At 40.6% G+C, this 14,824-nt stretch overlaps 1 protein-coding gene across 4 annotated transcripts in view; it reads left to right on the forward strand.

Annotated features, from left to right (window-relative positions):
* ADCY10 (adenylate cyclase 10) overlaps positions 1–14,824 on the forward strand; it is a 105,656-nt gene that overhangs the window by 65,491 nt on the left and 25,341 nt on the right. For all 4 annotated transcript variants that reach the window (XM_061399400.1, XM_061399399.1, XM_061399401.1 and 1 more), the window contains 4 exons: positions 1,050–1,186; positions 6,981–7,109; positions 11,089–11,370; positions 11,493–11,783. In XM_061399400.1, coding sequence (XP_061255384.1) covers positions 1,050–1,186; positions 6,981–7,109; positions 11,089–11,370; positions 11,493–11,783 — 839 coding nt within the window. The remainder of the gene's footprint in view (positions 1–1,049; positions 1,187–6,980; positions 7,110–11,088; positions 11,371–11,492; positions 11,784–14,824) is intronic.

Consider the following 14,824-nt stretch of genomic DNA (forward strand, 5'->3'; position numbering starts at 1 on the left):
GACTCCTGTACTGGGTCTTGTCAGCAGTCCCCTTAACAACATAGAAATGCCCCTTCCTTAGCTGTCTGTTTACAACTCACCATGGCATCTGTTCTTTATAATGAGGTTATCTTGCTTCTGGAAAAGCAATGTCTCAGACACCAGGCATAAATTTGCCGTGTTCTCTCCCTTTGACTCCCTGTCTCTCCCTCTTTATCTCTGTATTTATTTAATATGTATATATTTATTATATATATGTATTACCTTTTGATCTATCCTTCCTAATTCTAGGACTGCGTCTCAAAGATATATTTCCAGGGAACTATACTCAAAATTTTGTAATAACCTATAAGGGAAAAGAATCTGAACATATATATAACACAGTTATACGTATGTGTGTGTGTATATATATATATATAATCACTTTGCTGCATACCTGAAAATAATACAACATTGTATATATATTGACAAAAGTATGAAGTGACATATGGACACAGTTTTTATTGAGGCATTATTTATACTAGTGAAAGACAGAAAACAATCCAAATGTCCGTCTCTAAGAGGACAGTTAGAGTGAAGTTGGATGCATTCACAAAGTGGAGCCCTGCATAGCTACAGAGAGAAATAAGAAAGCTCTACTGACACAGAGGGATGACCAGGATACACTACTGAGGGGAAACAAGGGGAAGCCTAGTGTGCTCTATGTACAAAGTGCTGTTTTTTAACCTAAGGAACGGGGTGAAATATATATGTGCATTTTCTATAGTTTTTGAAAGAAACCTTGAAAAGATAAGCCAGAAACTAATTTAAATGGTTACTTATAAGGTGAGGCAGGGAAGCAAGACTGAGGGTGTACCTTATTACGTAGTTTTGAGTTTGGAAAGATTTAAATGTCTTATGTAATTTTCAAAAATGAAAGAAAAAAAAGCAAAGGCAATCCCTAAAAATGGAAAACAAAACAAATGGAGAAAGAAATGCGATTATTTTTGAGTGATTGAGAAGACTCAAATATTTTTCCTTCCTAAAAGATAGTTCTTTGATATAAATAGGTTGCCTCATTTTCACTACAGGTATCTGGCAGAGGGAAGCTGTGGAATTCCGTTTTACTGTGAAGAATTGCTTAAAAACCTAGACCATCACAGGGTACTTGTTTTCCAGGCAATGGAGTCTGAGGAAAAGACAAATGTGACCTGGAATAACCTGTTCAGTAAGTCCTATAACGATGGTTCTTTCTCTCACTCTCCTTCTGAAGAGAGAGTGGCAAGAGTAGGCTTTTCCATAGGCTTCTTCCTAAAAGGGTTTGAGGAGGCAGTGAATGCTGGACTTGATATCCCGACTGTGAGAGAACTTAACATTGCCTGGGACTCACTGAACTGAGAGGAAGAATGTAGACCTGTAATCGAGATGAAGGAATGCAGAATCTTAAAGCCCAGAATCAGAACTGGTGAGGGATGTGGATGTTACCAGGGAAAAGAATAACTTGTTTTCCAGAGGTAAAATGATTATCTCAAAGTGAATTGTCAACGAGGTCCTCATGGCACTGAGACATGCAGAAGGATGAACTTTAGATAATGGCACAAAGAGGCCAGGTGGCTATTTTTAAGAAAATGGTTTTGTTGAAGGGAAAGGGTGGGGGTTGGGGAAAGGGGTACAGATGCAAGCTGGGATGTAGACGATTAGGATTAATGTGAATGATAGGAAAATGTCTGGGGTGGGTAGGCTAGTTATTCAGGGAGGTGGCAGTGATAAGGAGAAAAAATAATATGCTAGCAAAAAAGAAAGGAAGGAACTATATTTAGAAAAAGGAAGAAGGTGGCAGTGATAAGGAGAAAAAATAATATGCTAGCAAAAAAGAAAGGAGGGAACTATATTTAGAAGAAAGGAAGAAACTATATTTGGACACAAAGGTTTAAGAGAGAGCATCTATGCTATGAAAAAAGAGTTAGAACAGTGCAATCAAAAGAAAATTTTAGCTTTGAAGTTAGGAGTCCAGATTCCAGTTCTCCATATGACATTTAATAGATGATATTTAGGGATTAGTCACAACCTTTATTGCCAGCTACCTGCTCTATGATGTAGAATAAAGGAACTCAAATCTTTTCTCATTTATTCACTCAACAAAGGTCTACTGAGCACCTTTCCTGTGTCTTACACCACAGTAGGCATTCTGGGGATCTCTTTGAATATAAACAAAGTGAGTGAATACAATAAAACTTTGCTGCCTCATTGAGTTTCTTTAATTAAACTTTTTGAGGTGATCATAAATTTACATACAGTTGTAAGAAGTATTGGGTTGGCCAAAAAGTTCATTTGGATTTTTCCATAAGGTGTTATGGGAAAACTCAAATGAACTTTTTGGCTAAAACAATAATATGGAGAGATTCTATTAATATATACCCTTTACCTGGTTTTCCCCCATAGTAACATAAGCAAAACTCTATAATATAATATCACAACCAGGATATTAATATTGATACAATCAAGATACATAATATTTTCATCACCACGAGGATCCCTCATGTTGCCGTTACAGCCACCCCACTTCTCTCCCACCCATACTTTCTTCTCTGGTAATCACTAATCAGTTCTTCATATCTATAATTTTGTGACTTTAGGGAATTTTTATAGATCGAATAATAGAGTATTGTAATCTTTTGAGATTGTTTTTCACTCAGCATGACTCTCTGGGTTATCTGGGTTGTTGTGAGTATCGGTAGTTTGGCCTCAGTGGTTGTGAGTAGTGTTCCGTGGTATGGACATACCGTAGGTTGTTTAGCACTCCCCTGTTGGAGGACACCTGGGCTGTATACAAAAAAAAGAATGCTAAAGAACATTATTGAGTCAGCTGACAAGACTGGAAGATGGACAGTAAAAGATGATAAGTATATTCTACTTACGTAAGAGAATTGTTATTCTTGGGGAATTCAGAGTAAAGTATTTGGGAGTAAAAGGGCATGATTTATGCAACTCAATACTCAAATGAAATGCTTCTGAAAAATATGTACATAGAGAACAAAGGGTATAGCAAATGGGGTAAAATGTTAACAATAGATGAATTTGAATAAAGATTAATAGTGTTATTCTTACAACTTTTGATAAATTTGAAACTTAACAAATAAACAAATTTTTTTAAAACCAAACAACTTTTATTGGTTTCCTACTGAGTTTACAATGAAATCCAAGCTCCCTACCTTGGACTGGAGATCCCTGTGGGAGCTGCCTTCCACGCCCTCTGTGGTCTCACCAACATTCTGAAATACGCTCCAGCCACATTTCTGCTCTTCTAACACCCTGAGCTCTCCTTGGTGTTTTGCATACCTACTTCCTCTTGCCCTTATCTCAGGTATTATCTCCTCACAGTCACTTTCTCTGACCATGCCTTGCTTAAGGAAGACCTTCCCTACTCTGCGCTTTTTCATTCGTCTCTATCACCATGTTTCTTTCTTTCACAAAACTGAGTCACATTATGAGGTTATCCTCTTAATTTATTTATCTGTTGGTTATTATTTGTCTTCCACTGTGAGAATGTCAGCTCCCTGAGGGCAGGAAGTCTTATATACTCCTGAATCTCCAGTCCTAGGATGGCCTGTACCTAAAGGTCTTATACCTAGAGTGATAAAAGAATGGTCATCACAGTGCTAGGTCCTGGAAAGGGACATTAAAAAGCGTAGAAGACCATGGATCAAGTCGTGTTCTTTATATATTTTTGGTTGTATGGCTTGTAGGATCTCAATTCCCTGACCAGGAGTTGAACCCGAGCTACAGTAGTGGAAGTGCTGAATCCTAACCACTAGACTTGCCAGGGGACTCCCTGTCAAGTCACATTCTTAATCCCTGTTCTCCTACCCCCACGACACAGGCACACACCTGGTCCCTTTTCTGGTATGCTACCCTTCATTTGCTGCCCCCATCCTGAACTCTTCCTTTGCCCCACTTGCCTTGCTGACCAGTCCTCAGCTTGGCTCCTGCCCGGGTCTATGTTCTGAGGAGGGCATTCTTCACATTCCATCCTCAACCTTTCTCTTTGCTAACTCAGTACTCTCTCTCCACTTGTTTTCAGTTTTTCATTTGTTTTCCAACCTTCTATGTGTGAAGTGCACATGTGAGTGACTATGTGTGTGTTTGTGTACATAATATCCAACCTTAATTTCACTCTTAATTCCAGACCCATATTTCCAATTGCCCATTGTCCTATACATCCCACCAAACTCAACAAATATAAAATGTAACCCATTACCTCCCTCCCATACTGCATCTCCTCTTGTATTTCCCAGCTTGATTATTGGCAACACTCATGTTTCTCTCACCTCCATCACTATCTTGCCTAGGTCTCTTTTTCTCAATATCATTAGTATTCTTTGCATTATCACTTGCATAATCCTACCCATCTTTACTTCCTGATATTCCATTGTCATAGTTGGAATTCCACTGGAATTCCATGGTCACATTCCATTGACTAGGAAGGTCATACACACCTTCCTAGTCTCTTGCCTGTCCTCACTGCTTCCAGTGTTATCTTCATAAAAATGGTTGGATCACTACCATCCAACTTGGGATATTTCTCCACTGTCTATGGAATGAAGTCCAAACTTCATAGTGGGGTATTGAATGCACTGCATACTCTGCTCTCAAACTTTCTAAGTACATACATCTCCTACAGTAAGTAGCACTCCAGCACTTCACCCACTGTGGTTTAGTCACACTGGCCTCTTTACATTTCCCTAAATTGCAAAGTGCTCGTGGCTTCTGTGCTTTTGCGTTGATCACCCTTCTATTTTCTACTTAGAATATCCCTTCATTCTTTAAGGTTCAACCAAAATATTTCTCCCTCTATGAAGCCTTCCTGAATCTACTGACTGAATTAATTGTCCTTTATTCTCTATTCCTCTTTGCTCTTTAGCTCTTTAAGTCACTTTTCCTGTATTATGATTAGTTCCCTAAATATCAGTTTCCATAAATTTTAAGATCCTTGAGGACTGGAAGCATGCATTAGCCACATTTATAGCCTTCACAGGTTCTGATGTATAGAAAGTCTATACTGTGTTATGAACTCTCCAACACTTAACATCTGTGCCTACTCATGTGGCACTTGCTTACTATCTGGTTATTTGACTCTCTGTGTATATACCTTTTCTTTCCAGGAGTTCAGGAACTTAATTATGGTCACCCTCATATTTCCACATTGCCTATCTCAGTGTCTTGTATGTGGTGACCCAAGGACGAAAGAGTAGATAAAACCAAGGAGGGTCTTGGAATGCAGGAATGGAAAAACCATACCCTTATCATCCTTCCCTCCCCTATGTTGTAACTATTAACAGATTTCAGGTCTTCCTAACCTGTCTCCTCTCCTACCCTATGCTGCTGCTGCTAAGTCGCTTCAGTCGTGTCCAACTCTGTGCAACCCCATAGACAGCAGCCCACTAGGCTCCTCCGTCCCTGGGATTCTCCAAGCAAGAATACTGGAGTGGGTTGCCATTTCCTTCTCCAATGCATGAAAGTGAAAAGTGAAAGTGAAGTTGCTCAGTCATGTCAGACTCTTCACGACCCCATGGACTGCAGCCTACCAGGCTCCTCCACCCATGGGATTTTCCAGGCAAGAGTACTGGAGTGGGGTGCCATTGCCTTCTCCGTCCTACCCCACAGGGAGAAGATATTTGGCTTACTGTTCCCACCCCCACGCAGTTTATGTGCTTCATCCAATCAGCAAATGACCTGCAGGACCCCTATCCCACTCCTTGTACCCTGGGTATAAAAGTGGACTAAGGACCCCTATTCAGCATCAGTTCTCCTTTGAGCTGGCCTGCTGTTCTAACAGCTTCTCCCACTCTAATAAACTTTATTTCCCTTTCATTCTGTCTCATGTCTGGAAATTCTTTTCCAACCTGTGCCCAGACCATGACATTGCAACTCAAGTGTTAATGAATGACTGGAGGGACAAATAAGTAACACATTTTGGAGTACCAGGAGAAAAAATTACCATGCAAGTTTATATTCAAACTTCATTTTTAATATCTTTCTTTTATTAAAAAATGAGTTCTTAAAAATTTTTTTAAATTTATTTTTGGCTGCACTCAGTCTTTCTTGCTTTGTGCAGGCTTTCTCTTGTGGCAAGTGGGGCTGCTCAGTTGTGGTTTGTGGGTTTCTCGTTGCAGTGGCTTTTCTTGTTGCAGCATTCAGACTCTAGAGAAGAGGCTCAGTAGTCTGGCAAGTGGACTTAGTTGCTCCAAAGTATGTGGTATCTTAGTTCCCAGGCCAGAGATCAAACCCATGTTCCCTGCATTGGTAGGTGGATTCTTAACTACTGCACCACCGAGGAAGTCCCTAATATCTCTTTCTGACAATAACTATTCTTAAGTAGAGTACAGTCTTCTACAGAATGCGCTTGCCTCTGATTGTGGGTATTTCAGTGTGCACACAAGTATATACTGTAAGTATACATATAAGTGTATCGTATACAGTAAGTATGGGTTTCCCAGGTGGTGCTAGTGGTCAAGAACCTGCCTTCCAATGCAAGAGACATGAGACATCAGTTCGATCCCTGGGTCATGAAGATCCCCTGGAGGAGGGCACAGCAATGCTTGCCTGGAGAATCTTCAGGGATAGAGGAGCCTAGTGGGCTATGGTCTATACAGTTGCAATGAGTCAGACGTGACAGAAGTGATTTAGCATGCATGCACATATAGTAAGTATAAACTGTAAGATACACCCTGTTAATCTTTGAATCAAATTTTTGTAAAACTGCATGTATTATGGAAGACATTCAGTTGTTATTACCAATCCTTTTTTTCTTGGGCAGGGGAGGGAAAGAAAAACATGTTTTGAGTAAATTTTGATTTTCATATGTCAGCTTTACTTAAAACAGTATTCCAGAATACTTTAGGGGCTGACACACATCTCTGCCTGCTCATTCTCATGTGAGACCCAACTCTAAGTTTATTGGAAAACCCAGATAATAATAGGACAATGACTCTCAACTTTTCTTCCCTTATACCTCTCTATAGAGAACTTTGCTAAGCCAACAGAGGACTTAAAAACATTTACTTTCAGTCTTGAGGAGGAAAATGAAGAAGTCTGTAACCTCGCTAGTGGTGTCAGATTGAAAAACTTGTCACCACCAGCATCATTAAAAGGTAAAGAAAATGTGACCTGGTGTTCATTTCCCAGGACCCAGATTTTCCTCTTGCTTTCTTTAGAATGCTTCAACAAAGGAGAAAGTGAGAGGGTAACAGACAGGAAGGCTGGGGTCTCCAAACGGAGGAAATAGGCTGCAAGCATTGGACATTGTTTCTCTCTCTCTTAAGTGGCAGGAGGAAACAAACTACAAGTGTTAGATATTTTCCCCTTCTCTGTACAAATTTAAAAAGAGGTTTCTTTTAAAATTCTGTGTCACCATGACAACACCTGGTTCTACCTGAACTTAACTTTTCTCCAACCTTGAGCTAACCAAGGCATTTTTCTTATGGAAATGTTTTTCTTAAGCTATGTTAATGAACTATGTATTTATCCTAAACTGTCTTCAAGTTGGTTCTGCCTAAGACTCAAAACTGACTTGACAAACCAGTATGTTTTACTCATGCAAATATTCTCTTAAGCTATGTTAATAAGGGGCTTCCCTGGTGGCTCAGAGGTTAAAGTGTCTGCTCTGCAATGCAGGAGACCTGGGTTCAATCCCTGGGTCGGGAAGATCCCCTGGAGAAGGAAATGGCAATCCAATCCAGTATTCTTGCCTGAAGACTTCCATGGACAGAGAAGCCCGGCAGGCTACAGTTTGTGGGGTCACAAAGAGTTGGACACGACTGAGCAACTAACAGACACACACAGTAGCTATATAACATCTGGCTAAAGACTAGCAGGAGAGGCACTCTTTCTGCCCGCTTCTGATGTCTATGTCAGAAGCTTTCTCTACCTCTTTTATAATTTAATGAAACTTTATTACACAAAAGCTCTGAGTGATCAAGGCTCATCACTGGCCATGGATTGAATTCTTCTCCTCCGGAGGCCAAGAATCCCGGCATCTTGCACAGCTCAGCAACAACCTTTCAAAAGGAAGATAGAAGACTGGCTTTATCTGTTTCATGTTACCTAGGCAATGGGAAGGCTCCATGGTAGGCTTGCTTTTCCTTTTCTAAATAGAAGCCACCTTCCTCCTGTGCATATTCTGGAGTCTGATTTGAACAAGGTTTTATTCAACTGCATAAAAGAATGATGTATAGTACATTTGCAATTAAGCAGAAATCAAATAATGAGAGAAAATCTAACACTGATACTTTTTCTCAGCTATCTACTTCTGAAATGACAAACAAGGGAATTTATATCAAGAAGGTACTATTATTCATTTCAAGAGAAACTAATTTCAAGCACTGTTCTAGTATGCATTCAGCTCAAGTCCATGCCTTCTATGGAATGTTCAAATGTTTAGTAGAAGGATGAGATTTCAAGTTCTCAGTCTTCAAAACAGCATTGTTTGTGTTTCATTCACTATGTCTAATAAAGTAGCAAGGTAGACTAGTTTGGTTTCTTTTAACCAGTATTTTTTTATTGAAGAAGTTGATTTACATACAATGTGTATTAATTTCTACTGTACAACAAAGTGATTTTTGTTATATATATATATTTATATATGAAGTATATATATATATATATGTATATTTATATACATATATATACACAAAATTATATACTTTTTTTTTTTAACTGTACTATGTGGCTTGCAGGATCTTAGTTCCTCAACCAGGGATTGAACCCAGGCCATGTCAGTGAAAACCCAGAAACCTTACAAGTATACCTCCAGGGAATTTCCATGTTCTTTTTTCTATTATGGTTTATTATAGGATATTAAATATAGTTCTGTGTGCTATACAGTAGGACCTTGTTGTTTATTCATTCTTCATATAAAAGCTTACATCTGCTATCCCTGCTTACATCTGGACTAGCTTGGTTTCTACAATGTTCTGTGGACAGGTTGAAGAGTTCATATTTTGTCCTGATGTGGGTGATGCAATAGACGGATATACTGGTCAAGAGTCCAGGAAGTTATGTGAGCTTTGATACTCAAGCTTAGATGGAATTGGAGCTAGGAGCTCTCTGCCACTTGGTCTTGATCATAGAAATAATAATGAGTTGTCACAAGAATGAAAACTGGGAAAGGTCAGTTTTCATTCCAATCCCAAAGAAAGGCAATGCCAAAGAATGCTCAAACTACTGCACAATTGCACTCATCTCACACGCTAGTAAAGAAATGCTCAAAATTCTCCAAGCCAGGCTTCAGCAATACATGACCCATGAACTTCCAGATGTTCAAGCTGGTTTTAGAAAAGGCAGAGGAACCAGAGATCAAATTGCCAACATCCGCTGGATCATGGAAAAAGCAAGAGAGTTCCAGAAAAACATCTATTTCTGCTTTATTGACTATGCCAAGGCCTTTGACTGTGTGGATCACAATAAACTGTGGAAAATTCTGAAAGAGATGGGAATACCAGACCACCTGACCTGCCTCTTGAGAAATTTGTATGCAGGTCAGGAAGCAACAGTTAGAACTGGGCATGGAACAACAGACTGGTTCCAAATACGGAAAGGAGTACGTCAAGGCTGTATATTGTCACTCTGCTTATTTAACTTATATGCAGAGTACATCATGAGAAATGCTGGGCTGGAAGAAGCACAAGCTGGAATCAAGATTGCCGGGAGAAATATCAATAACCTCAGATATGCAGATGACACCACTCTTATGGCGGAAAGTGAAGAGGAAATCAAAAGCCTCTTGATGAAGGTGAAAGAGGAGAGTAAAAAAGTTGGCTTAAAACTCAACATTCAGAAAATGAAGATCATGGCATCTGGTCCCATCACTTCATGGGAAATAGATGGGAGAACAGTGGAAACAGTGTCAGACTTTATTTTTGGGGGCTCCAAAATCACTGCAGATGGTGACTGCAGCCATGAAATTAAAAGACGCTTACTCCTTGGAAGAAAAATTATGACCAACCTAGACAGCATATTGAAAAGCAGAGACATTACTTTGCCACCAAAGGTCTGTCTAGTCAAGGCTATGGTTTTTCCTGTGGTCATATATGGATGTGAGAGTTGGACTGAAGAAAGCTGAGTGCCGAAGAATTGATGCTTTTAAACTGTGGTGTTGGAGAAGACTCTTGAGAGTCCCTTGGACTGCAAGGAGATCCAACCAGTCCATTCTGAAGGAGATCAGCCCTGGGATTTCTTTGGAAGGAATGATGCTGAAGCTGAAACTCCAGTACTTTGGCCACCTCATGCGAAGAGTTGACTCATTGGAAAAGACTCATGCTGGGAGGGATTGGGGGCAGGAGGAGAATAGGACGACAGAGGATGAGATGGCTGGATGGCATCACTGACTCGATGGACGTGAGTCTGAGTGAACTCCCGGAGTTGGTGATGGACAGGGAGGCCTGGTGTGCTGCAATTCATGGGGCCGCAAAGAGTTGGACAGAGCGACTGAACTGAACTGTCACAAGAATAAATGAATGCTGGAGCAGATAAGAGAAATTTTATTGCCAGGAAGTTCCAGGGTAGCTAGCGAAGTAGATAGGGTAGCTAGTGAAGAAGATAGGGTAGCTAGTGAAAAAGATAGAGACTAACCCACTGGAGAAGTCAACACAGAACATGGAAGTCACGCCCTGCTCCTTTTTATTTTCTTGGCTGCACTGTGCAGTTTGTAGAATCTTAATTCCCCAACCAGGGCTTGAACCCAGGCTTTTGGCAGTGAAAGCCTGGAGACCTAACTACTGGACTGACAGGGAATTCCTGGGTCCTGCCCCTTCTGACCACTGTGGCCTCCCATGACCTCTCCTCTCCTCACACACCCCTGTCACATTTTAACACCAAATCAGAACACCTTGAAATTGATCTTATTGCTGTGGCCAATGGGACATGCATATTTTTAGGTCATAGCATCTCCATCTTTTGTACTCCTGAGTGCTATCTGCTAAGTAGGTACTAAGCAAATACTTCTTTTGGCTTAGCTCAACTGGGTATAGTTTTATGAACAGGAACTGTAGAGCTGGACAGTTTTCCATCTCTAGAATGCATTTGATAAAGACAGATGACTAATTCCCAATTTGTGTGGCTTTCTACCTGCAGAAATCTCTCTGGTCCAGCTGGATAGCATGAGCCTGTCCCATCAGATGTTGGTGAGATGTGCTGCCATCATTGGCCTAACTTTCACTACAGAGCTGTTGTTTGAGATTCTCCCTTGTTGGGACATGAAAATGATGATCAATGCCCTGGCAACCCTTGTGGAATCCAACATCTTTGATTGTTTCCAGAATGGCAAGGAGCTCCGAATGGCCCTAGAAAAGAACGCAGCTTCATTTGAGGTGAATTATCGATCCCTTTCTCTGAAGCCGCTCATTGAAGGAATGGGTGAGTAGAGCCTGGAAATGAATCATAGTTCCTTCAGTTTAAGGCACATTTTGATAAAGGAATGGATCTGTGTTTTGTAGCAGAGGCTGACTTATTTTCCATGGTGTCTCTGTCTTCTCTAGACCATGGTGAGGAGGAACAGCTCCGTGAGCTGGAAAGTGAGGTGATTCAGTGCCACATCATTCGATTCTGCAGCCCAGTGATGCAGAAAACAGCCTATGAGCTGTGGCTGAAGGACCAGAAGAAAGCGATGCACTTGAAATGCGCCTGCTTTCTGGAAGAAAACGCCCACAGGTGTGAGCCCTGCCGAAGTGGAGACTTCGTCCCCTTTCATCACTTCGCAGTGGATATCCGGCTCAACACCTTGGACTTGGATACCATTAGGAAGATGGCTAAGTCCCATGGATTTCGAAGTAAACTTTTTTCATTCCTAATTAGTCCTAATTATTCCTGGGGAAAACAAAGGCAAGACCTATAAGGAGTAGATCTGTCTAGATCTACTACATGAGGGTTTCAAGTCCTCTTCTGGCTCAGACACCACAAATGATGAGACTTAAGCAGTGTAGGTCAGTGAGGCAGGGAGAGTTGAGCAGTGTACCTGCAACTGAGTTGGCAGAACCAATCTCACTGTGAGACTGTCAGGATGGATATGGGGATAAGAACTCTGGTAGAAATGAGGTATGACCGGAGCTCAAATTATAATTTCCAAAGGGGTAAAACAGACAATCACGTCAAGGGGTGGAACCCAAGGAGGGGAGCATGACCCAAGAGGGAGTAATGTTTCTTGGCAGATAAGAATGCTGTTTCTCTGTGTAGTTTGAAACAAGGTTCCAGTAGAAAAGGAGTATGAGTGGGAGAGAATTAGCCAGGACTAAACAGGTCAGGGTCCCAGAAAAGAGGGCTTGGGTTCAGGACAGGGATTCATGATGTTAAAATTTGTACCAAGTACCTAGATACAATGAATGTTGCAATCCAAAGTGAGGCAAATAGATGAATGTACAGACAAATAAAATATACAAAGGAAATAGTTGAGTATCAGTTATTATCTTGGATCCTTCATCCACATTCAAGATATGAAATGAAGAAGAGTGTGGAGAAGGCTAGGATTTGTGGGGAGACTTGGCAAGAATTGAGGAGTAACTATGTACCCCCAAGTGGGTTACTTCCTTCATCACCCCAACCCTAGGAAGGTGTCTCCTTTGAAATTGGTTTGAGGACACAGAAAACCTCATACCTAATGAAGCCAAAGCACCCTGTGGCTGAAACAGGATCAACCTGCCCTCCCAGAGTTTGGGAAAGGATTTATTTATCCCATAAATCAGATATAACTCACCTGGGAGAAAAAGTCAGCCTGCTGCCACTTTAAGTTGCTCCCAAGAGTACCCCTAAGAGTGTGAGAAGACCCCTAGTAGTGGACTGCTGGAATAAAACAAACATTAAGAGAGCAGGCAATGGAGAGCTAAAGAAGATACATGACCAGATCAAGGTAGCTTCAGTGAAGAGTCCCAGCGTAGGGCTACAGTCAAAGCACCAGCGAAAGTATTCATAGTAAAGAGTTGACTGACAGATAAAAGGGAAAGAATACTCCAGACTCTCTGGAATCAGTGAGTCTTATTTTACAAATACATATAAAATATAAATATGTATGTTTTAATTAATTTACTTGTTTGGTGAGGAGTAAAATCAGCTGGCAGCTAGCAGACAGGTCAATTGGAGCAGAGCTGATCTTCAGCAGGCTGGCTAGGGCCACCAGAGAGAACAACTTGAGTTATTTCAGGTTCTCCAATGTACCATAACTTTCACTCCGGAGCATATATGTTGGGATGTCTCTGAGAAATGTCTGCTGATGTCCATTCATCAGCACCTTCAGCTGAGTGAGGCTAGGGCTCAACTATTTCCCTTATCAGAATTTTTCACCTATTTAGAAGGGTATCAACTAGATATCTTTAAAGACATTTTTTAGATTTCCTGAAAGTTTTACCATAAAAACAATAGTCCCAAGACCTACTGTCCTGCATTCGTATGTTCAGTAGTTCTTCTCATTTTTTTTTTTTAAGATTTTTTTATTTTTTTGGTGTGGACCATTTTCAGTGGTTATATATGGATGTGAAAGTTGGACCATAAAGAAGGTTGAGCACCAAAGAATTGATGCTTTCAAATTGTGGTGCTGGAGAGGACTCTTGAGAGTCCTTGGAGTGCAAGGAGATCAAACCAGTCAATCCTAAAGGAAATCACCCTGAATATTCATCAAAAGGACATCAGTGATGCTAAGCTCCAATACTTTGTCCACGTGATGCAAAGAACCGACTCATTGGAAGAAACCTTGATGCTGGGAAAGATTGAGGGAAGGAGGAGAAGGGGGCGACAGAGGATGAGATGGTTGGATGGCATCACCAACTCAATGAACATGAATTTGAGCAAAATCTGGGAGATAGTGAAGGACAGGGAAGCCTGGTGTGCTGCCGTCCATGGGGTCACAAAAAGTCAGAGAGGACTTAGCCACTGAATAGCAACAAAATTTTTAAAGTCTTTTATTGAATTTGTTACAATATTGCTTATGTTGGTTTTGTTGGCCATGAGGCATGTGGGATCTTAGCTCCCCAACCAGGGATGGAACCTGTACCCCCTGCTTTGGAAGGCGAAGTCTTAACTGCTGGACCATGAGGGCAGTCACAAGGGGAAATATTTTTAACTTAGCTCTTCTTTCTAGTCATTACCTCCATATGCTAAGTGATATGTTAATGCTGCTTTTTAAAAAATCAAATTCTGACGTCACCTGTTTTAGTCTTGCTATGGTAGGTGAAAATCTAACTTTATTACACCACTCTTGGGCACCTCTCTCCCAATGTTGTTATAGCACTATCATTAGATAAATGAATCAAGTATCTACATTATTAAGACTGTGTAACTGCTGTTATAGAACTAAGTAATATACTGTGAATAGATTTCTTAAAAAAAGTTTATTTTTCCTAGAGTTTTTATGAAATTTTCTTTTTGCAATGTCTTTGCTATAATATCCTGTTTCAGTCTTGGCTGAAAGACAAAAACAAAGACATTTGTTATCTCCAAATCTCCCCTAAGTGTGAGGTATGCTTTTAGGTAATATTGGAGAAGGGCATGTTAATATCATACGAGTTTCAAGAACACAGCACTAGGTATGAATCAGTGAAGTTGATTCCCTTTTCAATTCTCTCTCCTTCCTAAAAACTTATTTTCTAAGTTTTGATCCATTCTAAGGATGGACAGCCCACGGGCTCCCTCCTGGGTTCTTTCCTTCCACCTACTCCACCTAATTCTTCAGGGACCACTCCTCTTATCCCTTTGATCTTCTCAATATGCGATTTTTCATTCAACATTTCATTTACTCATTTAGTAAATATTTATTGAGTTTCTTCTATGTGCCAGAGGTTGTTCTAGGCACATCGATAGAGCAGAAGGAGCCAGCAAAATGGGC

This window comes from Bos javanicus, chromosome 3 (assembly GCF_032452875.1).
Source record: "Bos javanicus breed banteng chromosome 3, ARS-OSU_banteng_1.0, whole genome shotgun sequence".
Lineage (NCBI taxonomy): Eukaryota > Metazoa > Chordata > Mammalia > Artiodactyla > Bovidae > Bos > Bos javanicus.